General features: G+C 40.6%; 5 protein-coding genes across 5 annotated transcripts; 2 read left to right on the forward strand and 3 right to left on the reverse strand.

Annotated features, from left to right (window-relative positions):
• Nucleotides 1–994: 994 nt before the first annotated feature.
• LOC133534333 (uncharacterized protein K02A2.6-like) lies at nt 995–4,507 on the reverse strand. The gene is made up of 2 exons (XM_061873454.1): nt 4,373–4,507; nt 995–3,965 (listed from the first exon to the last, which is right to left on the reverse strand). Exon 2 carries the CDS (start codon nt 3,809–3,811, stop codon nt 1,175–1,177), a length of 2,637 nt encoding a protein of 878 aa, XP_061729438.1. The 5' UTR covers nt 3,812–3,965; nt 4,373–4,507; the 3' UTR covers nt 995–1,174.
• Nucleotides 4,508–4,537: 30 nt separating this feature from the next.
• LOC133534334 (uncharacterized) lies at nt 4,538–5,850 on the reverse strand. Its single transcript, XM_061873455.1, has one exon. The coding sequence runs from the start codon at nt 5,314–5,316 to the stop codon at nt 4,543–4,545; it is 774 nt and encodes a 257-aa protein (XP_061729439.1). The 5' UTR covers nt 5,317–5,850; the 3' UTR covers nt 4,538–4,542.
• On the reverse strand, nt 5,819–8,767 carry LOC133534336 (uncharacterized). The gene is made up of 2 exons (XM_061873457.1): nt 6,716–8,767; nt 5,819–6,113 (listed from the first exon to the last, which is right to left on the reverse strand). Exons 1-2 carry the CDS (start codon nt 7,468–7,470, stop codon nt 5,819–5,821), a joined length of 1,050 nt encoding a protein of 349 aa, XP_061729441.1. The 5' UTR covers nt 7,471–8,767.
• An 8,067-nt stretch (nt 8,768–16,834) lies between these two features.
• LOC133534337 (uncharacterized) lies at nt 16,835–22,936 on the forward strand. Its single transcript, XM_061873458.1, has 2 exons — nt 16,835–22,894; nt 22,932–22,936. The coding sequence occupies exons 1-2, from the start codon at nt 20,881–20,883 to the stop codon at nt 22,934–22,936; spliced, it is 2,019 nt and encodes a 672-aa protein (XP_061729442.1). The 5' UTR covers nt 16,835–20,880.
• Nucleotides 22,905–26,260, forward strand: LOC133534332 (uncharacterized). The gene is made up of 2 exons (XM_061873452.1): nt 22,905–25,311; nt 25,710–26,260. Exons 1-2 carry the CDS (start codon nt 22,975–22,977, stop codon nt 26,001–26,003), a joined length of 2,631 nt encoding a protein of 876 aa, XP_061729436.1. The 5' UTR covers nt 22,905–22,974; the 3' UTR covers nt 26,004–26,260.
• Nucleotides 26,261–27,622: the final 1,362 nt, after the last annotated feature.

Below are 27,622 nucleotides of genomic sequence, written 5' to 3' on the forward strand. Positions count from 1 at the left end.
GTTACACGCTTGTCATAATATGCTGCATTGAACGGGGGCTAAGAGCTAAGGTCTCCTGTGTATAACAAGCAAAAGGGAGTACTTTTGCATCACAGTGCTATACAAATATTCTTTATTGCTCACCAATAAGAAAAGGAACATGACTTACAAATTAAGCACGTAACTTAAACAATGGTACATAAAAGGCGGCCTTATCGCTAAAGAGCGATCTCTTCCATGCAACCGATCATGTTCGCTATAGTTTTCATTGAAAGTATTTACTAAGCTTTACATGTATGATTTAAATACAATGAAGAAAGCAACCAAAAGCCGTTAGATACTAATTGTAAAATCAACAAACAACTAAATCTACCAAAAACACAGGTAATAGCAGGCAATTACTAAATCTAGTACTTATCTTTTAGCACTATCCCAACAACCAATTTTCAGTTGTTTTCGCTACCAAAGTTCCAAGCGTAATGGCCGCGTCGGTCTAAATTTTCAAACGGCTGGATAACGAACTCCCCTCCAATAATCTGGTTACAGTTGCCTCGGCTAATCACGTTGCGAGGTTCCAGTGGCGTGATTGGTACGAACGTCGCTGATTGGTCCGTTTGGTAGGAATGCTGGCGCCATAGTTGCGACGAGCGAGTGCCCTCTTGCGGCCATGATAGAAACGGAGTGGTGTGACGTGTTGATGGCAGTGACGTTGCTCCATCGACGCAACCGTTGCGCCATCTATTTGCTGCTCGAGAGACTTCTATGGCCGTTATTGACACTCGTCCATCCTGACGACTTTGCGACTCTGCAAAGGAAAGAAAAAGAAAACAAGGATTATCTGATTTTCATCACTAATAGAGATAGTATAAATTACCCAAGTAAAAACCATAATATGTCAATTTTGATTTGAATCTCATCCACTTTAATTTTCCATCAATTAATCCATTATAACTGAGAAATATCTGCTTAGGGCCCAGGGAATCCAGGATATGAGGAGATCACTGAAACACGTCCGTTCGGTATTGCATTTAATCGATCGACAAAGACAGGTACGAAATCTACCCTCTATTGTGGTAGCATAAGTCTACCCACATACATTACACCTCCACCCTTAATTACTAATACATGTTTTGCTTATACCTACTTACTAGTAAAGCGAGTGACAACAAAACTAGGATACATAATACATAATAATTTAATCAAACTCGAAGCCATATCTTTGCACGGCCTTACGCATGCGCTTGGGTCGGCCCAAAGGGGACTCATTACATTCCGTGTGACTGGGTCCTGTGTTCAGGGATACAGTCTCTACAGATAGCTGGGGTGGTTCCTTAAGATCGGGTTGAACCACAGGTTCCGGCGCGCGCGAACCCTGAGTCGCCTCCGTGTCATTAACCGCGGATTCCTCGCCTGCCGCCGTCTCCGACACATCCGACAGGGTCACTGTATAACTGCTACGCCGTCTTTTAATCTGATCTAAATGTCTTTTTAGTTGTGGACCACTTTCCCTAGCTATAATAAAATTCCGGGAACCTACTTTCTCCTTAACCTGACCACTTAACCAGCTTCCCCCGGCGTGATCTCGCGCCCACACTGAATCGCCCACGTTAAGTTCTCTAGGTTTCCCTCCCGCGTTCAACACTTGTTTATCTTGAGCTTGCTGTACCCTAGACTCGACCTGCCGAGTACCCCTTAACAAGTCTAGCCTCGATCGTAGTCGTCTACGTTGTAACAGCATAGCTGGGGCTGACCCTGTAGAACTATGCTCAACGTTCCTGTACATCATGAGATATGCTTGAAGAGCTTCATCCACATCACAACCATCTCGAAGTGCCTTTTTAATAGCTCGCTTACATAACTTAACCGCATTCTCCGCAGCGCCATTGGAGGCTGGGTGGTAAGCTGGCGTAAATGTCATTTTGATGCCGTTAATTTCCATAAAATGTGCGTACTCCTTAGACGTGAACGGAGGACCGTTGTCCGAAACTACTTCTAAAGGCAGCCCAAAACGAGCAAACGTTTCCCGTAACGATTTAATAACTCCCCTCGCAGTAGTTTTAGCCATTTTGAATATTTCTAACCATTTCGTTGCTGAATCTATGATGACTAAAAAAGTTTCGCCATGGAAAGGTCCTAGGAAGTCAATATGTAATCGCGACCAGGGCTCTGGGTTATACGGCCACGGTTGCGGCGGCGCTCGCGGTGGCGCAGCGCCCTCTAGGGCACACGTCGTGCACTGCTTACCTAACTCCTCGATCTCACTATCTATTCCAGGCCACCACATCACACTTCGGGCGAGACTCTTCATTTTCACGATACCTAAATGACCGACATGTAACTCTTTGAGTAAGTGATCTCTCAAAGCCTCTGGAACCACTAACCGATAGCCCCAAATTATACAACCCCGGTCTATATATAATTCATTGCGCCGCAGGTAATACAGCTTAAGGGCGTTATCGTTACAACTAGTAGGCCAGCCGGACAGTAAAAACAGGAATATTTTCTTTAGTACTTCATCCTTACTAACGTGATCTTGTACCATTTTCCTCGTAATCGGTAGGAAGTTTTGGATAAAATTTAAATATGTGACTTCTTTCCGCTCGCTCTTCTCCTTACCCACCGGCAAGCGAGATAAAGCATCGGCCGCGTTCCCGTCACTCCGCACATACTCGATGGTATAATCGTAACCAGCTAAAATAACCGCCCACCTCTGCATACGACTTGCAGCCATTACGGGTACCCCTACTTTATCGCCGAAAATTGTCACCAAGGGCTTATGGTCCGTTCTTAGAATAAATTTTCTACCATATAAGTATTGGTGAAATTTTCGGACTCCATAAATTATTGAAAGTGCCTCTCGTTCAATTTGCGAATACGACTTCTCTGCGGCGTTAAGCACACGCGATGCGTACGCTTTTGGTCGCTCGGTGGCGCTAGTGTCGCCGGCGCCGGGCACAAGGTGCGATATGACAGCACCCACCCCCACACTACTCGCGTCAGTGGTCAGAATTAGGGGAAGATCTGGCGAATAATGTGCTAATATATCGCCAGAAATCAACATTTGTTTTACCTCACTAAACGCGCGCATGCAAGCTTCACTCCACTCATACTTCACATCTTTCCGCAAAAGTCCATACAGAGGCGCTAGTATAGTGCTTATGTTCGGAACGAACTTAGCATAATACATCACTAACCCTAGGAATGACCGTAACTTTGCTACATTATTTGGAACCGGTACCTGCTTGATCGCTTCAATCTTTTCAGGGCATGTATGCACGCCGTCCTTACTAATTACGAATCCAAGATATGTTACCGAGTCAGCAAAAAACGTACATTTATCCTTTTTAACTCTTAAACCATATTTCCTTAACCTTTCAAACACTTCGTTGAGCGTGTCTATGTGCGAGCGGTCATCGACCCCTGTTATAATCAAATCGTCCAGAAAGACACCGACCCGAGGCATATCCGCAAACAATTGCTCGAGTTTCCTCTGGAAAATACCGGGACTAGAGGCTAGCCCATATATCAGTCTATTGTACATAAATAAACCCCTGTGGGTGTTAATTACCGTATATCTCTTAGACTCATCATCCAATTCAAACTGGGCGTAAGCTTGCGACAGGTCTAATTTAGTGAACTTACTTCCCCCGTGCAATTTAGTTAGCAAATCTTCTACTTTCGGTAAAGGATAGTGGTCCACTTCTAAACTTTTATTTAGCGTTAACTTAAAATCAGCACATACCCGTATGGTGCCATCTTTTTTAACTACCGGCACTATCGGCGTGGCCCAGTCGGAGGTGGCGACAGGCGTGATGATGCCGTCGCGCACCATCTGCTCGAGCGCGCGCTCCACCGGCTCGCGCAGCGCGTACGCCAGGGGGCGCGCGCGCAGGAACACCGGCCGCGCGTGCGGCCGAAGGTGGAACCCGACCGTGCCCCCGGTGAACCGGCCCAAGCCCTCCGCAAACACCTCACAGTATCTGGAACTGAATTCAGTCTCATCAAACAACTTGTTCACATTAGCAATTTGTTTACATACCAATTTTGACCTATCTATGATATTAAATGCCCTTATCCAACGCCTACCTAAAAGGCTAGTTTTGCCATTTTCAATGACGTATAAGTCTAATTCTTTACAAAAACCATTGCACTGCACTTTAGGTGTTATTTTACCTACAGGTTTTACCTTTATATCTGTATAATAATTCAGCACTAAATTACTTCTTTGTATTTTGCAATGAGTAAACAATTTTTTATAGCATTCTAAACTTATGCACGAAATCGCACTACCTGTGTCTATTTCCATATTTAACCACTTCCCCGCAATGTTAACATCTATGGTGTATGGCTCACACACAAACGATTCGCTGCTATTTAGTGAAAAATTGTTTACCTCGTCGCTTTCGCTGCTGTCCGAATGGTCCAAATACACAACCTTCTCTTCCGTCACGTTGTATAGGGACGAACTTCCGCGCAGCCTAGGACACACCCTTTTTAAGTGTCCTTCTTGGTTACATACTCGACAGACATACTTCCTGAATTTGCATCTGTCGGCTTCATGCTTTAATCCGCACCCTTACACGTTCCATCTAAATCCATATTATTATTTTGACCGAAGCCTCGCATCTTTCCGCTGCCCGCTCCGCTCATGGCGCTTGGACCGCCGCCGACCGTTATCTTCCCGCGGCCCGCTGTTCCCGCCGCTCGACCGCCGTCCGCCGCCGCCCGGCCCCGGCTCGCCCGCCCCAAATGATGCACGGCTGTCGTCGCGCCCGCCGCTGGTATACTGTCGCTGGTTCGATTCCGAGCACAGTCTTCTACTAGCGCCGCGTTGACCTCGGCCGCCTCCATGGACACGGCGAGCTTGTACGCCCGGTCGAACGTGATCGTGTCGTCCTCCGTGAACAGCTTCTGTCTGATGTCGTCGTTTAATAGGCCGCACACGAACTGATCCCTCAAGTTCTCCTTCAAGCTATCCCCTGCGAAACTGCAGTCCTTACTTAATTTTTTAAGATCCGTTACAAAGTTCGCAATACTTTCATCACGCTTTTGCACACGTTGACGGAATTTAAAACGTTCTGCGAGCAAACTCGGCTTTGGATTTAGATGACCTTTCATCAGCGCGACCAGCTGGTCATATGTTTTGCTCGCCGGTTTCGCTGGTGTGCACAAATTCACCATAAGTTCATACGCATTTCCGCCCATCACTGTTATTAGTGTAGCCACTTTCACTTCGTTTTTAACATCGTTTGCAACGAAATATTGTTCTAAACGGTCAACATACAGCTCCCAATTGTCATTGACAAGGTCAAACGGTCCGACTTTTCCCACAGGCATGTCGTACACTGTTTATCACGAACTTTACACTTTTAAAATGCACTAGTGTCCAATTGTTCTCGTCGCCACTGAGAAATATCTGCTTAGGGCCCAGGGAATCCAGGATATGAGGAGATCACTGAAACACGTCCGTTCGGTATTGCATTTAATCGATCGACAAAGACAGGTACGAAATCTACCCTCTATTGTGGTAGCATAAGTCTACCCACATACATTACAATAACCAATATCTATTTCCATTCTTAAACCATAGTCACTCCATTAATAGCCAACATTCATATCCAATAATAAACTATTCCATCCAACAAATATCTCAAATTTGTCTTTTAAACCAATAAATAACCATATAACTTCTTTCATATATTTTTGCTTGTTTCATAATTTATCCAAGTCCTTTATCCCAAATAAATAGAAATATCCAAGGCTAATTTATCCTTCCAGTAAATCAATTAACTCCTCTGTACTATCTACCTGACTATCATCAGAACTACTTTCTGTCACATCAGTCTCCCTCTGAAATCTCTTTATTGAATCCGAAGACCTGGGCAGAAGCACATACCCGTATGGTGCCATCTTTTTTAACTACCGGCACTATCGGCGTGGCCCAGTCGGAGGTGGCGACAGGCGTGATGATGCCGTCGCGCACCATCTGCTCGAGCGCGCGCTCCACCGGCTCGCGCAGCGCGTACGCCAGGGGGCGCGCGCGCAGGAACACCGGCCGCGCGTGCGGCCGAAGGTGGAACCCGACCGTGCCCCCGGTGAACCGGCCCAAGCCCTCCGCAAACACCTCACAGTATCTGGAACTGAATTCAGTCTCATCAAACAACTTGTTCACATTAGCAATTTGTTTACATACCAATTTTGACCTATCTATGATATTAAATGCCCTTATCCAACGCCTACCTAAAAGGCTAGTTTTGCCATTTTCAATGACGTATAAGTCTAATTCTTTACAAAAACCATTGCACTGCACTTTAGGTGTTATTTTACCTACAGGTTTTACCTTTATATCTGTATAATAATTCAGCACTAAATTACTTCTTTGTATTTTGCAATGAGTAAACAATTTTTTATAGCATTCTAAACTTATGCACGAAATCGCACTACCTGTGTCTATTTCCATATTTAACCACTTCCCCGCAATGTTAACATCTATGGTGTATGGCTCACACACAAACGATTCGCTGCTATTTAGTGAAAAATTGTTTACCTCGTCGCTTTCGCTGCTGTCCGAATGGTCCAAATACACAACCTTCTCTTCCGTCACGTTGTATAGGGACGAACTTCCGCGCAGCCTAGGACACACCCTTTTTAAGTGTCCTTCTTGGTTACATACTCGACAGACATACTTCCTGAATTTGCATCTGTCGGCTTCATGCTTTAATCCGCACCCTTACACGTTCCATCTAAATCCATATTATTATTTTGACCGAAGCCTCGCATCTTTCCGCTGCCCGCTCCGCTCATGGCGCTTGGACCGCCGCCGACCGTTATCTTCCCGCGGCCCGCTGTTCCCGCCGCTCGACCGCCGTCCGCCGCCGCCCGGCCCCGGCTCGCCCGCCCCAAATGATGCACGGCTGTCGTCGCGCCCGCCGCTGGTATACTGTCGCTGGTTCGATTCCGAGCACAGTCTTCTACTAGCGCCGCATTGACCTCGGCCGCCTCCATGGACACGGCGAGCTTGTACGCCCGGTCGAACGTGATCGTGTCGTCCTCCGTGAACAGCTTCTGTCTGATGTCGTCGTTTAATAGGCCGCACACGAACTGATCCCTCAAGTTCTCCTTCAAGCTATCCCCTGCGAAACTGCAGTCCTTACTTAATTTTTTAAGATCCGTTACAAAGTTCGCAATACTTTCATCACGCTTTTGCACACGTTGACGGAATTTAAAACGTTCTGCGAGCAAACTCGGCTTTGGATTTAGATGACCTTTCATCAGCGCGACCAGCTGGTCATATGTTTTGCTCGCCGGTTTCGCTGGTGTGCACAAATTCACCATAAGTTCATACGCATTTCCGCCCATCACTGTTATTAGTGTAGCCACTTTCACTTCGTTTTTAACATCGTTTGCAACGAAATATTGTTCTAAACGGTCAACAAACAGCTCCCAATTGTCATTGACAAGGTCAAACGGTCCGACTTTTCCCACAGGCATGTCGTACACTGTTTATCACGAACTTTACACTTTTAAAATGCACTAGTGTCCAATTGTTCTCGTCGCCACTGAGAAATATCTGCTTAGGGCCCAGGGAATCCAGGATATGAGGAGATCACTGAAACACGTCCGTTCGGTATTGCATTTAATCGATCGACAAAGACAGGTACGAAATCTACCCTCTATTGTGGTAGCATAAGTCTACCCACATACATTACAATAACCAATATCTATTTCCATTCTTAAACCATAGTCACTCCATTAATAGCCAACATTCATATCCAATAATAAACTATTCCATCCAACAAATATCTCAAATTTGTCTTTTAAACCAATAAATAACCATATAACTTCTTTCATATATTTTTGCTTGTTTCATAATTTATCCAAGTCCTTTATCCCAAATAAATAGAAATATCCAAGGCTAATTTATCCTTCCAGTAAATCAATTAACTCCTCTGTACTATCTACCTGACTATCATCAGAACTACTTTCTGTCACATCAGTCTCCCTCTGAAATCTCTTTATTGAATCCGAAGATACTAAAGCTTCAAACCGCTTATAGCCCTTCACTCCTTTAAGCGACGTAATTACGTACCTATCGTTACCTGCCACTTTTGTAATCTTATATGGTCCACTGAATTTTTCTTTCAGTTTCCGCCTCACGTTGATGTTTCTATCAGCCGCGCCTTTCCACAGTACTAAATCATTTACCTTGTACTTCGTTGGTCGTTTCCGCTTTGCATTAAAATGTTTTTGCATGACCTCTGCCGTTCTTTTAAGATTACCTGATGCAGTGCACCGAGTTTGCTCCGCAGTTTGTTCGTCGTCGAAGGAATTTCCTGCTATTGCTTGATATCTGCTACGGCTTGCGCTAAACATTAGTTTGAAAGGAGTAAATCCAGTAGATGAACTATGTAAATTGTTCATACCCCAAGTCACCTCAGACAGCTTCATATCCCAGTCTCTCTCGTTGTCCACGCTGGTATTTAATGAGTCTAATAATGTACGGTTATACCTTTCAACCTGACCGTTAGCACGAGGGCACGCTACTGCGTTAATGATATGTTTATGTATTGCATTGTTTTCTACCTAGTTGGTTATTAAATTCTGTTACTGCAATAATCTTTATCTACATAAAATATACCAACGAAAGTTTAATAAAGTATATATTAAAATGAAGTACACAAAATCAGGAATTACATATGACAATATCATTCAAAATCGCCTCCTCTGGCTTTGACACAGGCCCTCAAACGACGAGGCCAGTCATCAATAGCGGCACGCACGATTGTCATGTCTAATTCCGTCACTGTCTTAACTATGGCCCGCTTGAGGGATTTGTGTGGGGTTTAGCACAGGCTTTCTCCTCAATAACCTGTTATATGGCATAATCCAGGGGGTTAAGGTCCGGGCTGGAGGACGGCCAGTCTTCGTGGGCAATAAAGTCAATTTTGTTCCTTCGAAACCAGGCTTGAGTTGTTTTTGCCTTATGTGCAGGATTAAGTCGGCGGTACTCAATCGACTAGAGTTGGGCTAATCAATATGTGGTACAATGTTTGAATGAATATATGATAACATTGATGATCTTTAGTTTACTCCCTCTTTCGGTAAATCTAATTCATTGTACCAGAATGTAAAGAACTCTGACGTATTTTTGTATTTGTAACATAAGCAAGGTTTTACCTACTCGTATGTATTGATATTTGTTGAAAATGGAATTAATTATACACCCATACAATCCTGTCATCAAGCTCACCATACTTATTAACCTATCGAATGAGCTAATGGTTTTACGGATACTGGAAAGCGATATGTAAATGTACTACATACCTATACGAGGCCTGGATGTTAGTGAGATGACGATATGAGTTGTGCTGGTGTCCGACTTTATTACCTACATATAACATGAGTATCACATGATTATCCACCTGGTTTCTTGAGCTTAATAGTCGCCTCCAAACCTCCCCTTATAGCGACCCCTTTCCTCACACAAAGTTTACCTTAAGTTCATATTAGCCTCACTGGATCACTGTTCACTCTGAGTACTGATAACGTTGGTCACAATATACTAGAGACACATCATTATTCTAATAACACCATAAGAACGTTCTTGACTTGATCTAAAAGCAAATATCACTGCCGCGTCGATCTGTTCGCACACAACCTCCTTTTTCCTACTGTCGTTCTCATCTACCCTCTCACCTTCCCTCAAAAAATCCCAATAACCTCGAACCGGTTACTTAAGTTAAACGTGACTACTAGCGCCATCTACTCCATGACGTTGGCAAATATTAGCGGGTTCGCAATACGTTGGCGACAAATCCCAAACAATTATAATAAAAATACCGAAACGTTAGTTATAGTTATGTTTACAATCTGGCCAGTACAAAATGGCGATATTTTGATTTATGGCAATGTCTTGATTTAAAACTACAACATTCTCTAAGTTCGTTAAATTATTTAATCTATCTTTCAAAGTGGTGACACTAGGCATAAATATATCCATTGAGCAAGAGGCATATATTCAGATTGTAATAACAGGTAATGAATTTGTTCTATCTGAATTTCTGGTAGAAGACATGTCACTTTCGACAGGGTCAGATCCATAACAAATCCAAATCAAATTCACAGCCTGTTATTACCATTAGAATACGCCTCTTGTAATGTAATTCAAGCTGATTTTGCTTATATTACAGGCAATAGGTTTATAAGACGGCTGGCGATGCCTTTCATCGGTATTGGTATCTACAACTTAATATGTACGTAACTACCTTAAAACACTTTTTTATAACTCTTACGTTAATAATTATTAAAAAAAAACATGATGATAAGATGACATATTGATTAAGCAATCGCTAACTGTATGTGAATAAAGAAAAAACAACGGGTTGCAATCCGGAAGTGCCGTCAGAAGTGAAAACTTGAATATTAACGTTGTGCATTTTTATCATCTATGGGGTAAAATAAAATACTCATTTATTGCGCTATCGTACACAAACATGACACTTTATATTACACTAAAAAATTTACACTTCAGGACTATTCCAATTATTATTATTATTATTTTTTTTATATACAAAATGTGAGGCTTACATTAAATTATTATTTAACATTAAAAAGTTTATCTCTCAGAAAAATCAACTTCCACCATCATCATTACTAAATAGAGCCATCATCGCCAATTGACATTGGAACAGTTTTTCGAACAGGTCACGTGTCCGTCTTACAAATTTTCAATCTGACGAATCTCTCGGTCACGTGACCTGTCGCGAGTTTAACATTTTTCCCCATCACAAAAAGTGCACAGCGCCGCTAAGGAAGTTTTCACTTCAAAAAACTAATTGAGAACTAAGTGCTAAAGATGTAACTCTTGTCTATATCTTACCCCAGGAGTACCACAGATAAAGCCTCGAAATTCAATTCTACATTTAAATCTTCCAAGTTTTTTTTTTCTATGATAGGTGAACTAGCACAGATAAATACTGGATGGGAAAGCAATTACTGTCGCCCATGGACACCAGGGGGTTGTAAGTGCATTGCTGGCCTTTAAGATTGGAATAGGTTTTGACTCGCACATGTCAACTCCTTAGCATTTGAGGGGTAAAATATGCAAGACACTTAGCACAACACCATGATAGACTACTGCTTGTACACAAAACCAACCCTTATTAACTTACAGATACCTAAATAAATGCAAACTAGATTATGTTTGCAGTTAATTACTGTTAGTAATTGTCCGTGTATAATGAGCTTCAGAAAAACCTGAAGGCCAAGATAAAAGAACTAGGTCAAGGTGCCTAAGTAGTTAGGCAACAAATGCAATATTGTAATAATGAGTAAAACCTTATTCCTAGATGTCAGTGACTATAGAATTATCTACGGTAAGCTGCAGAGATGAAGTGGAGATGGGCTGATCATCTGGCAAGGCTCAACAGCGAGAGGTGGACAGGAAAGGCAACCAAATGGAAAGGGCCCCAGGGCTTTAGAAAGAGAGGACATCCACTGGCCACATGGCAGGATGAAATTGTTGCTATTGCAGGCAAAGCATGGAGACCCATTTTGGACCCGGGTATGTCCTTAAACTACGTCCACAAGAGAGGTATGGGCATTGTGAATGTCATCTCGCTCTGTGTGGTAGGGCACAGCACAGCGGATGTCATTCCAGATCTAGAGCAGAGCCCAACTGGGGAAGTACCTCCACCTTACAGAAAATCGCAGCCAAATAACACTAGACCCTACTCATAGTGTTGTGTTCCTGCCGGTGAGTAAGGTTGCCAGAGCTCAACGAGGGTGGGAGGGGGTTAGGGTCGGCAACGCGCATGTAACTCTTCTGGAGTTGCAGGCGTACATAGGCTACGGATACTGCTTACCATCAGGCAGGCCGTATGCTTGTTTGCCACCGACGTAGTATAAAAAAAAAAAAAAAAAAAAAAGACAGCCGGAGGAGGCTTTTATCCAGAAAGGGTCTACAGTAGAAAAGTAAAATAACATTTAAAATACATATATGCATCAAATCTCTAAAGTTCTCTGTAGAATAATGAAGTGATCTAATAAATAAAAGTAGCTTAAGAAATTATAACTGTTTTCTCTGCAAGTTATATTTAATTATTGTTATTTTTGATATTTTCAAACAAAGTTGTCAATTTTATTACACTTGTTTAGAAATATGTTAAACACAATCATCAAATAAATTGTTTTTAAATAATTACAGGCTCCTAAATCATGCCGCTAAATATTATTAAAATGAATAAACCCTAAAGGGCAATTAACCAATAACTTGAAGTCACAGCAATAATCAATAGTAAATATAAACAAAATCAAGGTGTCTCACAGCAAGTAATAAATTCAACAATACATATATTTTTAGGTTATGCTTAGTTGCAGTAGTTTTCTACACGCCTACAACCTTTTTGCTGCATAAACAAGGTGTGTTTTTGATCTTTCGCCAAATAGCTCATATTTTGTTGCCTTACCGGAATCTTTGATATGTGATAATTTTATTCATTAATTCCATAATATATTTTTAATTTTAATATCGCTCCAGAACTGAGGGATGATTACCTTAACTGCGTTGATTTTCTTCGTTAGCATCATTCTGACAGATGTTAGTGAAGATTCTAATATTGACATACCATCTTTTCTTCTTACGCTCGCGTTCATCTTCTGGTATTCCTGTAACAACATTTCGTATTATACTCTAACTATTAAGTTTTAAAGCCACTTTGCCGGGATATACATTAACATGTGTCTGTCAGAAATATGGCGGGGAGTTTTGACTGCAACGTGTACAATCTTCATCGATTTTGAGAATGGTCAAAATGTATGTTGTTTAATCGTTTAGACAGGTTCGTCCTGGATAAACAGTTTAAAGTAAATAACTATTAGCCATTACGTTTGGTCAATATCATTTGACCCTAATACAATATTCATTTATAATATCTATTAATTAAATTTTCCAACTAATATTTAGGTAACATTATGTGTGAAAAACGAGTCAAGAATCAGAAAAATACCAAAATAGGTACTGGAAGGGTCGAAGTAGTAACATATTATAATACCAGTATAAGCGCGTTCTCAAATTACGCATACTAACTACACGTCTAGAGCTCACGATAAATTGGAAATGAATTGGAATTGAATCCTTCGCCCTTCGCCCGCACTCGGGACTATAGGTTAATGCACAATAATCGATTGGTGACGTCACAAAATCAAGTCAATTCAAATTTCGAATCAGTGTTGTTCCGTTGCACTGGAGTTCGGTAAGCAATGTTCACGGAACCCTTGGGGCCTACCGCGAAGTAAATCGAAATATCGTTATCTGGCTCTCTATCCTGCGAATACGCAAGAGTGATAGAGAGGAAAATAAAACGAAATTTCGATGCGTTAGGCCTTCTGTTGAAACCGGTAAACATAATGATCTCTTACTTTACCACGCTTTATTTTTACTATTGCTTGCATTGATAAATAGGTATTTTATCGTGATAAATGCTCGTTTACTTACTTGTTTTGTATTAAACATTTGCATTAACAAAATGTGGCAATACCTTCTTTAATGTAAAATTCTATATAAGTATGACGTTCTTAGACTAAGGCTAAGACGGACTTTATGATTTAGCAAAATTACCTATTGCGTCATCGCGCGACACTTATTTATGAAAATATTATATTTAAAATAGTATTAAGTTATGTTATGTATCTTTACATTAACAACTCTAATTTAGTCAATAAGAGTACAAAATTAGAAAACATTTTTTAAATATTGAACAATGCGCGTAACTGGCCAGAATAAGCTTTTTAAATTTTTGTCAGTCACTGCTGCCAAATTCACAAAGCTAACTTGACAGTTAGGGGTGGCACTTAAATGAAACATTAGAAATCGTTAGCAGTCATTTCGGTTGCTTTTTGCGGAAACTCAAACCGAGTAAGCTAAAAATAAATTAACTAAAATACCGAAACAGTGGTGCAGTATATGTGGAGCGCCGACATGAAGCCGTGCCCTATAAATTGTTCTATTTAAAATAATATGGAAAATAAAGTACATATTTATTAGTACTAGTATTAGTAAAACACTTTATTGCTCAAACAAAACAAATACATTGTAGCCGCCGTGCAAGTCAGGTTCTCGACGACTCGAAGTTTTCGGTTGATGGCCTTTGAAGGGTCGAGCCGGTCATGTGAATAAGTTTTTCGAACCTAATGTACAACATGATTTGACATTTATCGATCAGTCACTTTTCGATGAAGGAAACCATTGTGAGGATACTCGACTAATCCCAATGTGGTTTAGTTTGACGAACTTAGTTGAGGGGTTAGATGGACGCTTTCGTAAAAATTGCCATGTGCGCATATTGAATTTTATAACAAAATATAGGAAAATAAATAGCAAATGAGCAATTTATCATAACAATGAGGATATTAAAATAAAAAAGTACAGAACCTGAAAGTTTCATTATTTTATTTTTTTTTTTTACTTCCGGGGTACTTAAGGGTATGTATGTATACATCGTGTCATTTACGAAGACGCGTGCCTTGACTCGTATTGTCATGTCATTAAGAGAGATTTAACAAATCTGCGCGTCATTGTGGATGACATAGACTATACCATTCGATTCCATACATTTTATATAAAAAAAGATTGTATAGCATCTATATACATAAACGCAATATTTCATCGACAAAATAGCAATTTTCTTGTTTTCCATACTTCAAGATGGGCTTGCAGTGACCTTGACGTCACGATCACTTATCGTTTTGCTAGGATCATTTTGCGAGTGAAGCACGACTGTCGTGCAACAGAGGAGGTATAATACTCGTAGAACCAATGTTGATATTAGATTAGTGAAAATCAAGCAAAATACTCAGCACCGCTTACAAGGAACCATAATCCCAAAAAAGTGATAACCTTTACTAGGGAATTGTGAAGTATATTACATTATTTTGAATTGAAGTATAATGTAAAACAGCTAAGATAAAAAAAGAGTTATTAAAAGGCCAGTTTTTTATTTGTAGGCTTTTATTTGTAGGTAAGTACTTTTAGTTTAGTTTAATTCATAGTTTACTTTTTACTGTTTGTTTTTGTTTATTTATTTTTAGGCCTCATTTTAGTTTAATTTTTAAGGTATTGTAATTGTAATTAATTTTTTTGTTAAATATTATAAATCTAAAAAGAAATTGCATATAGGTTATTATTAGATTGCTAAGTAGACTACAATCTTAGAAATGAAATATATAAATAAGTAATAAAATAGTATAAACGAGATCACAAACATGTTACGTTGGAAATAGTACATTACGACACAAGTGCGAAAAATAGAAAATTCGTAACGAATGGCGATAAACTAAAACCGGTCCGACGAAGAAAGTAGCACCATATGTACTCTAAAATGTATTGTGACATTCTAAAATCTGTTCCTTTTTGACTAAATACCAGATAAGTCAGGACCTAGTAGAATTGACCCTTAATAAGATAAATAATACAATTCACAAAATAAATAGTACTATACTAAATAGAGTCGTAAATCTATAGGATATAACTTTTACTGCCCATGAATGGAGGTGAAATGTGGAGCACATAATCTTAACAGCTAACTACGTACTTCTAAAGTATACTAAAATAAGACCTTGGGAACTCAACAACAACTCTGATATAACGGTAAAAAATAACACAGCCAATCGATGCTTCACAAAAATGTCAGTTTGTCACGATTTCTTTCCACTTCACTTCTCAAGCCCAGTAAATTGAGAAATTTTCTCTCCATTTAGAAATTTGAGCAAAAACCTTGTTAATTTATGGCGACCTTTCAAAGTTCTTGCTTACAGTTAACGTTGATAATGGTTGTAGTATACAGGGGAGGGTACTATTGTTAAATGTGTTCTAATATGCTACAACCGACGGATTTTGAGTTAATATGAATAAGATGCCGTTTTGCGTTACTTGTGGAAATGATAAAACGCTATTAACATTCCTATATAACCTTTATAATATTATTTTTTTGTTAGTTATAAATAGAGTGTAGGATGATTATTTCGACAAAGGTATCGGCATAAACAATTTAATCAGTTTTTAGTTGGTATAAAGCGTTACTTATGAGTAACGGCCAAATTCAGACTTTAAGATACGTCTAATATTTAGTGCTAGATACTAGATAAATATGTCAGTGTCAAAAGTGACGTTTCTTCAAACAATAAAAGCGGCCAAGTGCGAGTCGGACTCGCGCATGAAGGGTTCCGTACAATTTAAGACGTATTAAAAAAAAATCTTCTTAGTAGATGTTGTTCAACATTTTACCACTTTGGACACACATTTTACCACTTTGGAAGTGTCTCTCGCGCAAACTATTCAGTTTAGAAAAAAATGATATTAGGAACCTAAATATCATTTTTGAAGACCTATCCATAGATACCCCACACGCATATGTTTGATGAAAAATTTTTTTTTTAAATTTTATGACGTATTAAAAAAAACTACTCACTAGATCTCGTTCAAACCAATTTTCGGTGGAAGTTTGCATGGTAATGTATATCATATATTTTTTTTAGATTTTTCATTCTGTTATTTTAGAAGTTACAGGGGGGGGGACACACTTTTTTTCACTTTGAAAGGTTCTCTCGCGCAAACTATTCAGTTTAGAAAAAAATTATATAAGAAACCTTAATATCATTTTTGAAGACCTATCCATAGATACCCCACACGTATGGGTATAATGAAAAAAAAAAAAATTTTTTAATTTTATGGCGTATTCAAAAAAACTACTTACGAGATCTCGTTCAAACCAATTTTCGGTGGAAGTTTACATGGCAATGTATATCATATATTTTTTTTAGATTTTTCATTCTGTTATTTTAGAAGTTACGGGGGGGGGGGGACACACATTTTACCACTTTGGAAGTGTCTCTCGCGCAAACTATTCATTTTAGAAAAAAATGATATTAGAAACCTCAATATCATTTTTGAAGACCTATCCATAGATACGTTGGCGATTTGTCCTCTTCGCTGTTCGCAGTTCGGGGATAACTCTTATTTCATAATAAAAGCGAACTTTTTTTAGAGGAATGTGTCCTCATCGAAGTCTTAATCCTATCTTAAGCAATTTCCTACTTAACCTAGCACTCATAAACCAAGGAATATGAGGAGATTCACATTCGAAAAAACTTCGTGTCTAAAATGTTGTGACCAGAACGCCAGCTCATATTTTCTCTTAAGTCCCATTCAGGTGTAGGGTCCACCATGGCAAATCTACAGGGCGCAATTATGCCTCAGAGGCAGCAAGCCTTATTTAGATCTCGGACAACCACAAAGCTGCATCCTATAGATTCGCGGAGGTTGGCCCAACCTGTGTAAGTAAAGCTCGCAAAAGGACGTAGTGGACTTATAAATATATGAGCAACGTAAAAGATTTAAACTCGTAACTAAAACGATTCGACTTCTATTGTTCTTCGAACTATTTTTAGTCTTTTTTAGTCTGTACTTACGTCTTTTTGCCGCTCAAATGTTGAGTGGAAGAGTTTAACTTGCAATTCTCGTGCTTACCAACAAAATAAGCATCAGCAGTGCATACTACTTAAAGTTATCACGAGGTAAAAAAGTAGAAAACTTAATAAATACTTCTTTAGCAAAGTGTCTGCTTAAACTATATATCTAAATTAGCGCCATTATTTTGTAATGTAACCATAAAATAAGCAATTCACAAATCCACATACAACATAAAACACTGTTAGTACTGTTACATCGTTCCTGTAACTCTGTTTAGACCCGACCAGTTCGCTACAGTATTTTACAACTAAACATAGGCCGCCGTATTATACGAGCTAGCCAAATGAAAATGGTTCTTACCACGTGCTCTTAAAGTACCTATCTGTAAGCAACACGGGGATGCTAAAGTTACAGTAACCGAACACGTTGGAACTGTACACGGAAGACCATTTATCAAACAAGATAGCTCACTTCAAACATGCTCGGACCGTTGACTTATGACCCGCGCTCGTTTGTAACCTAATACGACTGTGACATGATAAAAGAATTATGTTTCATATGGCGAGATGTGCCGAGATAGGCCTATTTGGAGAAAGTTATGAGTTGAGATGTAATGGCACATTGCATTTAATAGTAGCATATCTCTGTACCTACTAGTAATATCACACACACACGCATCCATTACGTCACACGAAATATCGAGTTTTTGGAACTTCCTCCTCGCTTGTCACGCTTTTCTCTCTCTTTAACGTGTACTGTCACATTCACATTTGGCATGACCCAGCCCAGTTAGTTAGTATAGTTCACAAAGCTTTCTATGTACCTATTATTAGTCCAGTCTGTTCTCTTGTTGTTCACTATTTTAAAATAGTCAATACATTTCCCCATATTTCAGTTTCCATTTAATTACAGAGTAAACATACATCGTTAAACAATAAGCTCTTGAAACAATACGGCTACAACGATAATCCCTTTTTACGGCCCTTGATTACTAATAAAGTAACAATTGTCGATGCACTTTATTGGGCTGTCGCGACGTGTCACGAAGCGCTGCCCTTCGGGGGGCGAACGGTCAATTAAATAATCAGCTCGCGGTGAAGGACCGCCTATTCAGGCGTAGAGTGATGCTGTGGGATTGTGATGAAAGTTCATATGGGTCAGAAGACTCTAAAGCTCGGTGGAACAAGTCAAGGATAGTGGTTTTATGGTCTATAATTTGCGTATGGTGCTCTCGATCATAACGCCAAAATTTGTTCCTTGATTCACCGGCTTGTTCTGAGAGCATTCCAATGGATAAGGAAATAGATTCTATGATTTTCGCACCATGTATTAGTATTTTATGAACCGTGACGGTCATGTACCAGCCATATTTTTTGACGTATTTGGTAGCCAAATTGTTACAAAATACCTGAAAATTCATAGAATCTATTTCCAAACCGCATGATAATGCCACAAGAATAGTATGTAGGTCATCAACAAGCCATTCTTCGAGGCCTAAAATATTGGCAAAGGTCTTTCGATTTGATTTTGATAAAGCAGTACTGCCCGTATTACCGTCATTCCGTTCCTGAATTGGGCCGAACTACGTCAACCAACAAACCCATTTTCTGTCTGACATTATTTTGGATTTGGTCTTCCACTAAACAAGCTTGTGGGCGCCCTCATGCCCCTCTAGCATTAAGTTACTCGGTCGAGGCCCAAAATGACAACCCCCAGGAGAATGGGTCAATTTCTCCTGAGGCTTTTTTCCGGCTCCATGACGCCTCACCCCCGCTTCTCCGGACACTATTGGGTTTTAGCGTCAGCTGGGCGAGGGCGGGATCCCTTCCTATTACCACGCCATGTCCTTCATCGAAAATATGACCCAATGTATTGTTGGCGACAAGCCCGCCGCCGCATCGAGTTAACTCCACAGCAACAGCGATGACGTCCACCGTCACGTCACCGGACCGGTTAGCCAGCGACGGGGACCGGGGCCGGTCCGCGGGGGGACGGTCAGAATCGAACTTACGGCTCGCGGAACGCACACATATCGCGTCGCGCCAAAAATAATTATAACTACCTCTGTAATTACCAGTAATTAAATTAGTGTTTACAGTCCGCTATAGTTTTATTCAGCAGTCTAGATATCCTGGATTCGACATACTACACGAATTAGGCACTAGACGCAACATATGGTCCTAAACTCGCCGAAGAAGAGAAGCGACCCTGTTAATTACGAAGTTACGAAGATTTTTTTGGAAGTCGGCCGACCACGAGAGCGCAGTTCTTCATTCATCAGCATCACCATCCGTCCACCTTCAGTGTCTTCTGGCTAGCCGCTTATGCTAGGAAATAAAATCGTCAAGCAACGGCAAACCTAACGCACCAACGACGGACTTAGGTATCGCGAAGGACACCAAGCGAACTCCCCACGAGCCAAGAAGCAATCAATTACGGTCCCAGTGCACAAAATAATCTAAAGTGAAACCGAAGTGCAATAGGAACAGGAGCCCGCAATCTACTGGACAATAATCAGGAGAGCATAACTGTGAGGTCTTTCCAATTCCTATTACCTAATTAAACTCGGTTGTTTTAATTTAAACTCTTATTTCACAATCGTAATAATCACAAGATCATTTTCAAAATAACATTGCTTACGGGAACTTTAACCGTAGCGTAATTGTGTTGCTTAACTTTGCTTCGATCTCAATAACATTACAACATAAATAACATTTTTATTATTTCATTAATTGTCATTTCATACATAAGTAACAATTTCGCATTAATCGTAATTAGAAATAAACAAAACCAATTACAGTTAAATTGAGTTACATTCATAGATAATTTATACCTATAATATACATACAAATATATAAATAAACATAATAATTTATACAATCTTAAAATCATATACATATTCAACGAAATCTTATTGTTTACAATTACTAATTTTATTCGTAAATACACGTAATTACAGTAAAGTGTTAAATAACATACAGTAAACAATAAGATAACGTACATTACATTTAGATTTGGCCGTAAGTTAAATCAGCATAACAGTAATAAAATTTGATTACGAATCCATTTCATTATAAGATTATTATCATAGTTAACATTCATATTGCTAAATCATTGAACATTCCGTACCTATTTTCATAGTCAATAGGTGGGTATACCTACAATAATTATTGTATAGTAAAAGTTAAGTGTCTGATCAAATTTTTTAGCAATAGCACAAGTTGGTCCGACATTAAAAAAGTATCAGCGCCTGCAAAAATTGCACAGGCAAAAGTTACATTGTTATTTTTGCCTTGCTAATAAAATAACATCAGGGTTTTAAATTATCACCTTAAAATTAAATTGTTGCTATTTATTTTTCGTCAGGGTTTTGCATAGTGCTTAGCGCTTATAATAATTAGCAGATTGCTTCATTTAATTCTTATAACTGCATAATGTCTGCCGAGGATAGATGCAAAGAATTAATAAAGAAGCGCGCTTCAATTAAAGCTAAGCTTACACAGTTTATTGCTTATTTTAATACTGCGAAAACTTGTGAACAACTCAGTGATTCGCAGTTAGTGGAATTAGACATGCGTATTAAAAAACTTGATGATTCGTACGACTCTTTTGATTTTTACCAGAGCGAATTGGAGATGCTAGCTGAGGATCCTACCGAGCAATATACTGCACGCGAGCTGTTCGAGCGGTCTTACTACAAAGAGATTGCCGCCGCTCGGGAGCTGGTGGACAGGCATCGCAGCCAACGCGCCAAGGAGGTTCAATCCGAGGTAGGCTCCAATGAATGCCCAACAGTGGTGTCTTATAAGCACAACAATGTAAGGTTGCCAAAAATTAATTTACCGCACTTCAGCGGTGGTTATCAGAATTGGATGGAGTTTAAAGACATTTATGTTTCCTTAATTCATTCTGAGACAAGTATCGACAACATTAACAAGTTTCACTACCTACGCGCCTCTCTTCATGGAAGCGCGGCCTTGGTGATTAGAAGCTTGGACTTTAAGGGGGATAACTACGATGCCGCTTGGAAACTCCTTTGTGAACGATACGACAACAAACAGTTGCTTGTCAACAATCATGTCCAGGCACTTTTTAATATTGAACAGGTGCATAAAGAGTCAAGTGTAGCCTTGCGACAGATTGTTGACAACACTAAAAAGAACTTAAATGCCTTAGCAACTTTAGACCAGCCCGTAGAGCATTGGGATACATTAATAATCCACATCATGGCAGCCAAATTAGACGGAGTTACAAGTAGGGAATGGGAGGAACATAGGAATCAGTTGACAAACCCTCCGGCACTTAGCGATTTCATAACGTTTCTTACCAATAGGTGCAATCTTTTGGAAACTTTAGAAGAAGCCAAGCACAACAGGGTTAGGACGGACACGTCTGTCAACAATAAACCAAAAAGCCTTCTGGCTTCAGCAAGTAACGTTAATAAGCCTAAAACATATAACGTAACTTGCCCTTTATGTAATAAAGCTCATTACGTCTTCAATTGCGAAAGGGCTTTGCCAGTAGAACAACGCGTACTCAAGGCAAAGGAATTTAACGTGTGCTTAAATTGCTTACGTCCCGGTCATAACGAGAGTAAGTGCAAACTTAGCCACTGCAAGTACTGCAAGACCAAGCATAACACACTTCTTCACGTCCATACGGAACCTAAGACCGCGTCAGAACACATAGCTTTTTCCGCGAATGCCCACAATGTTAACGTGGCCGAGCATGTTTTGCTTTCAACAGCCTTAGTCAAAGTGCGCGATGGTCAAGGGAAATTGCACAGTGTTAGGGTCTTATTAGATAATGGCAGTACATATAATTACATAACTCGGGACTTATCTGAGAGGCTGAACCTGCCAATTAAAAATGTCAAAACTACAGTGTCCATGCTTGAAAAGCATGAATCAAATATCACCCAATCGTGCTCTCTTAAATTGGAGTCTTATGATGGGGCTTATAGCACTGACATAGAGTGCAACGTATTGTCCGACATTACGTCACCAATACCTCACACATACATTGACGTAACGGACGTACCCATACCTTCGGAAATTTGTCTTGCCGATCCTTCATACACCGAACCCGCTGATATTGAGATTCTTCTTGGGGCTAAAATATTTTGGAGCGTTCTCGGCACCAATCGCATTATCTTAGGCAAAAATGATCCCTTCCTCGTTGAGACAAAGCTAGGTTGGCTCTTAGTAGGCGCCATAAATCAACCTACCTCTGTCAAACCAGTTTGCTTGTTCCTGACTGACAAACAAACGGACACGACTCTTACAAAATTTTGGGAACTTGATACCATATCCCCAAAACATGACTTCACACCGGACGAAAACGCGTGTGAAGAACTCTTTAACAAAACTACTAAGAGAGATAAAGACGGACGTTTTGTGGTGACCGTTCCTCTGAAGGAATCTCCCGATACCTTAGGAGACTCCTACGGTATGGCCAAGCGAAGATTTTTATCGCTCGAACGCAGGTTAGATAGGGACTCCTTATTAAAGGAGCGCTATGTAAAATTCATGGAGGAATACGAGGTTTTGGGTCACATGAGTGAAACTTTGCCTTACAGTTCATTACCGTCATATTATTTGCCTCACCACGCCGTGTTAAGAGAGTCTAGCACGACTACCAAGCTTCGTGTCGTGTTTGATGCTTCAGCTGCCACTACATCAGGAAAATCATTTAACGACATCCAGTTAACAGGACCCAGGGTTCAGGACGACTTATTTTCCATCTTACTGCGGTTTCGTCAACATAAATATGTGGTGTCAGCTGACATCGAGAAAATGTATCGGCAAATTCTTGTGGACGATGAACAACGTCAACTTCAGTTGATCTTATGGAGGGCAGACCCTTCTAAGCCGCTTAAAATCTATTCTCTTAATACCGTGACTTATGGGACGTCATCAGCGCCGTTTCTGAGCACGCGGTGCCTCTTACAGCTATCACAGGAGTCCAGTGACAAGGAAACACAGGAAGCGATCGCCAGGGACTTTTATGTAGACGACTTCCTATCTGGCTCTCATTCAATAGATGATACTGTGGCACTGTGTCGTAATGTAACAACCACGCTGAAAAATGCCCAATTTCACTTGCGTAAATGGCAGTCTAATAATGAAGAGATTCTTAAAGCCGTCGGTGAGAACCCATGTCTGAAAGAATGTGTGGATCTGAGCGAGAACGAGCTGTCTAAAACATTGGGTCTTAATTGGAGATGCGCTCAAGACAGTCTTACGTTTCGCATAGACATCTCGTTACCAAAAGTAGTCACAAAAAGGCACATTCTTTCAGTCATAGCCCAAATCTTTGACCCTCTAGGATTAGTAACGCCTTGTATAGTGCAGGCGAAAATACTAATGCAGAAACTTTGGGTAAACCAGTGTTCTTGGGATGATCCGCTTACAGGAGACATACTTACATCCTGGGAAGACTTTGTGAAATCTCTGCCTTATCTTAATAAAGTCCAGATACCTCGCTGGGTCTTGTGCAATACACCTACGGTTGTTGATTTCCACGTCTTCACTGATGCGTCGGAGAAAGCATACGGAGCTTGCCTGTACGTCCGCTCCGTGGCCGGGGATGGCTCAGTGAGTGTTCGCCTACTGGCATCAAAAAGCAAAGTCGCGCCTATTAAGGCCACAACTATTCCTCGTCTTGAGCTTTGCGGGGCCTTATTAGGCGCAAGATTATGCACAAAGGTTCTTGAGTCAGTTATCCGGAAACCAGACCATTGCGTATTTTGGTGTGACTCTATGATAGTCATGGGTTGGTTATCATCATCTCCTTGTTCATTGCGTCCTTTTGTAAAAAACCGGATATCAGAGATCCAGGAAAGTTCCAAAGCCGCTTGTTGGCGCTACGTACCTTCAAAGGAGAATCCTGCAGATCTAGTATCTCGAGGTTTAAGTGCCGACCTCATAATGAACTCTTCCTTGTGGTGGTCTGGACCATCCTTCTTGAAGCAGGACATGGCCTACTGGCCGACCGCCCCAGGAAGGTCTGGTAATGAGTCTTCATTGCCAGAGATGTTACCGGCAAAATCATTAGTCACATGTCCCGCTTTTGATAACTCTTGTAAGCCAATAGAACATTTAATTAAAAACAAATCATCTTATTCAAAATTGCAACGGATAATAGCGTATATACTTAGATTCATCCACAATTGTAAAAAGGAAAATACTAAGAAAACCGGTGGTCTTACATTAGCTGAGCTAGAATCGGCTTCAGTTCTACTTCTTCGTAGGTCCCAACAAGACTCTTTTCCTAACGAGTACGAACTTCTTAAAACAGGGAAACCATTGCCAAAGAAAAGCCGGCTTAGTTCGCTGTCACCATTTCTTGATTCAGGGCTTATTAGAGTCGGGGGTCGACTCGTCAACTCATTCTATGACTATGGCACAAAGCATCCTATAGTCCTCTGTAGTAAGCATCATCTCGCAAGGCTGTTTTTTAAAATGTTCCACTTACGTCTACTTCACGCGCCTCCTCAATTACTTCTAGCGACTATAAAACTTAACTACTGGCCGCTCGGAGGAAGAAACTTGGCAAAACAGGTTGTCCATACTTGTCTCAAATGTGTTCGGTTGAAAGGTGAAACAGTGCAACCAGTAATGGGTAACTTGCCGAAAGAAAGGTTGCACCTTGAATATCCGTTCCTCGAAACAGGCACCGATTACGCCGGTCCAATTCTTATAGCTGACCGCAAAGGTAGGGGGTGTAGGCTCATCAAGGCCTACATTTGCATATTTGTGTGTTTAGCATCCAAGGCACTTCATTTGGAGCTTGTTTCGGATTTAACCAAGGAGGCTTTTATGGCAGCTCTTAACCGATTTATCGGTCGTCGTGGCAAACCAAAGGTAATATTCTCAGATAATGGCACGACCTTTGTTGGTAGCTTCAATGAGCTCTCAAATCTCTTAAAACAAGACTTTGCGGCAGACATGGCCGACGCGCAAATCAATTTCTCTTTCATCCCAGCATACACACCTCACTTCGGAGGAATCTGGGAGTCTGCGGTGAAGTCGGTAAAGTACCACCTGCGACGAACCCTAGGTCTTACACACCTCACCTATGAGTTATTGGCTACGTGTTTAGTAAAGATCGAAGCGATTTTAAACTCACGTCCTCTTACGCCACTTTCTAATGATCCATCTGATCTAACTTTTTTGAGTCCAGCTCATTTCTTGATTGGAAGGCCTCTCACGTCTTTGCCTTACCCTCAGCTCACTGATCAAAAGATTACCTCACTCCAAAGGTACCAGCGCATCGAGTTTCTGAAACAGCACTTCTGGAACAGGTTCTCCAACGAGTACGTTACTGGCTTGCAACAGAGAACGAAATGGCAGAGCTCAAGGGGCAACCTCGACGTCGGAACCATGGTGGTAATCAAGGACAAGAACTTACCGCCGCTTATGTGGCTCCTTGGCCGCATCGTTCAAGTGCTGCCTGGCAGAGATGGCGTCGCAAGAGTAGCCGACATAAGGACGAAAAAAGGAGTAATTCGTCGGGCCTTCAATACAATTTGTCCTCTACCCATACAAGATCTTGAAGACCCAAGCTCTTCAACGCCGGGAGTATATGTTGGCGACAAGCCCGCCGCCGCATCGAGTTAACTCCACAGCAACAGCGATGACGTCCACCGTCACGTCACCGGACCGGTTAGCCAGCGACGGGGACCGGGGCCGGTCCGCGGGGGGACGGTCAGAATCGAACTTACGGCTCGCGGAACGCACACATATCGCGTCGCGCCAAAAATAATTATAACTACCTCTGTAATTACCAGTAATTAAATTAGTGTTTACAGTCCGCTATAGTTTTATTCAGCAGTCTAGATATCCTGGATTCGACATACTACACGAATTAGGCACTAGACGCAACAGTATGATGTCGTCCCTATGAATAAAGCGGTTTATTTGAATCTCCTATTTAGTATACTCGTAGAGAGACAGCATAGGCTTGAAATTATAGTTCGCCTAGCAATTATACAATTACCAGGCATTATTTTATACTGTATATCTAGTAAGATATACGTGCCACTAAATTCAAAAACAAAATTACAAATCTTTAATAATAAACCAGTCAAGAGGTTCTTTAGTCGCAATTAGAGATAAATTAAACTATTCAAACTAAACTCCTATTATAAGTAATTGACCGCCGTAAACACGACCTCCCGCCCCAACTCAGTGTTTCTGAATTAATCCACGAACTGACGGACAAGACTAATAGTAGGGTTCCATTCGGACTACAATATCCTTTCTTATTTAAAAAAAAACCATGAATATCCCAGCATAAGTAATTTCTTTTATAGACTGGGGAACTTATGCAAAATTTTGAGTACACCACGGGTAAACAAACCTTTAATGGCATTAAGTTTGCGTTTTACACAAAAAGATTTTCTTTAGTGCAAATTACCTGGTTTTGCTTCAATCGACCAAGGCTCCAAATGCGGTGGGGGCTCGTCCAATTCCACAGTTATGGTGTCAGTACAGGGTTCCTCAGTCGTTTTCTCTAGGTACTTCGTTGTGGTCTCCATAAGTATGCTTCCCCTGGTCCGCGGGAGTCTCTGATATTTCAACTCCACCTCTTTGCGATATAATGGCGCCAATGTTGCCTCACACTGTTATACATTTAAGTACATAGAATACAATTGCGTAGTAAGTATAGCTCTCAAGACGTAAACAATACGGAATACCTGATAGCTAAGAATTTGAGAAGATGTAGACGTCCTTATAGCTATAAAACGATTTCGTTGCCATAAGCGTCAAGTTCTAGGTTCTATACACCGTGTTTTTTTTTATTCCAGTTAATTTTAAGGGTGCCTCCCTGAGCTTAAATTAAGTAACTTTCTCAAAGACACCGGTATTCTGATTAATTCCATTTCGAAGATAATCAATAATCATTTTTTATCTTATAAGGCCCTTACGAGCGTGTACACTTGCCTAAGGGCCTGTTGTTGTGTGTGTTGTGTAGTACGAGTTCATACATTTGCTACTAAACGTAAGTACTATCTCGGGCGATCGGTGTTCGAAATGACATTGATATATCACGGTTTTCAGTTGTTTGGTTGAGTTAAATGTAATGTCCGTGATATGACACATTACATATACTATAAACAACATACATACGCTATATGCAACATTACATTACTTTTTATAAAAATAAAAATTA

This window comes from Cydia pomonella, unplaced genomic scaffold, assembly GCF_033807575.1.
Source record: "Cydia pomonella isolate Wapato2018A unplaced genomic scaffold, ilCydPomo1 PGA_scaffold_88, whole genome shotgun sequence".
NCBI classification, from domain to species: domain Eukaryota; kingdom Metazoa; phylum Arthropoda; class Insecta; order Lepidoptera; family Tortricidae; genus Cydia; species Cydia pomonella.

Coding starts and splice junctions, on each gene's coding strand:
- LOC133534333 (XM_061873454.1), bottom strand. CDS start 3,811: ATGGTGCGCGACGGCATCATCACGCCTGTCGCCACCTCCGACTGGGCC.
- LOC133534334 (XM_061873455.1), bottom strand. CDS start 5,316: ATGCCTGTGGGAAAAGTCGGACCGTTTGACCTTGTCAATGACAATTGG.
- LOC133534336 (XM_061873457.1), bottom strand. CDS start 7,470: ATGCCTGTGGGAAAAGTCGGACCGTTTGACCTTGTCAATGACAATTGG. Junction 6,114..6,715: donor AATATGGATTTAGATGGAAC/GTGTAAGGGTGC, acceptor ATTCAGTTCCAG/ATACTGTGAGGTGTTTGCGG.
- LOC133534337 (XM_061873458.1), top strand. CDS start 20,881: ATGTCTGCCGAGGATAGATGCAAAGAATTAATAAAGAAGCGCGCTTCA.
- LOC133534332 (XM_061873452.1), top strand. CDS start 22,975: ATGGAGGAATACGAGGTTTTGGGTCACATGAGTGAAACTTTGCCTTAC. Junction 25,312..25,709: donor GTCGTCGTGGCAAACCAAAG/GTAATATTCTCA, acceptor CTCACTCCAAAG/GTACCAGCGCATCGAGTTTC.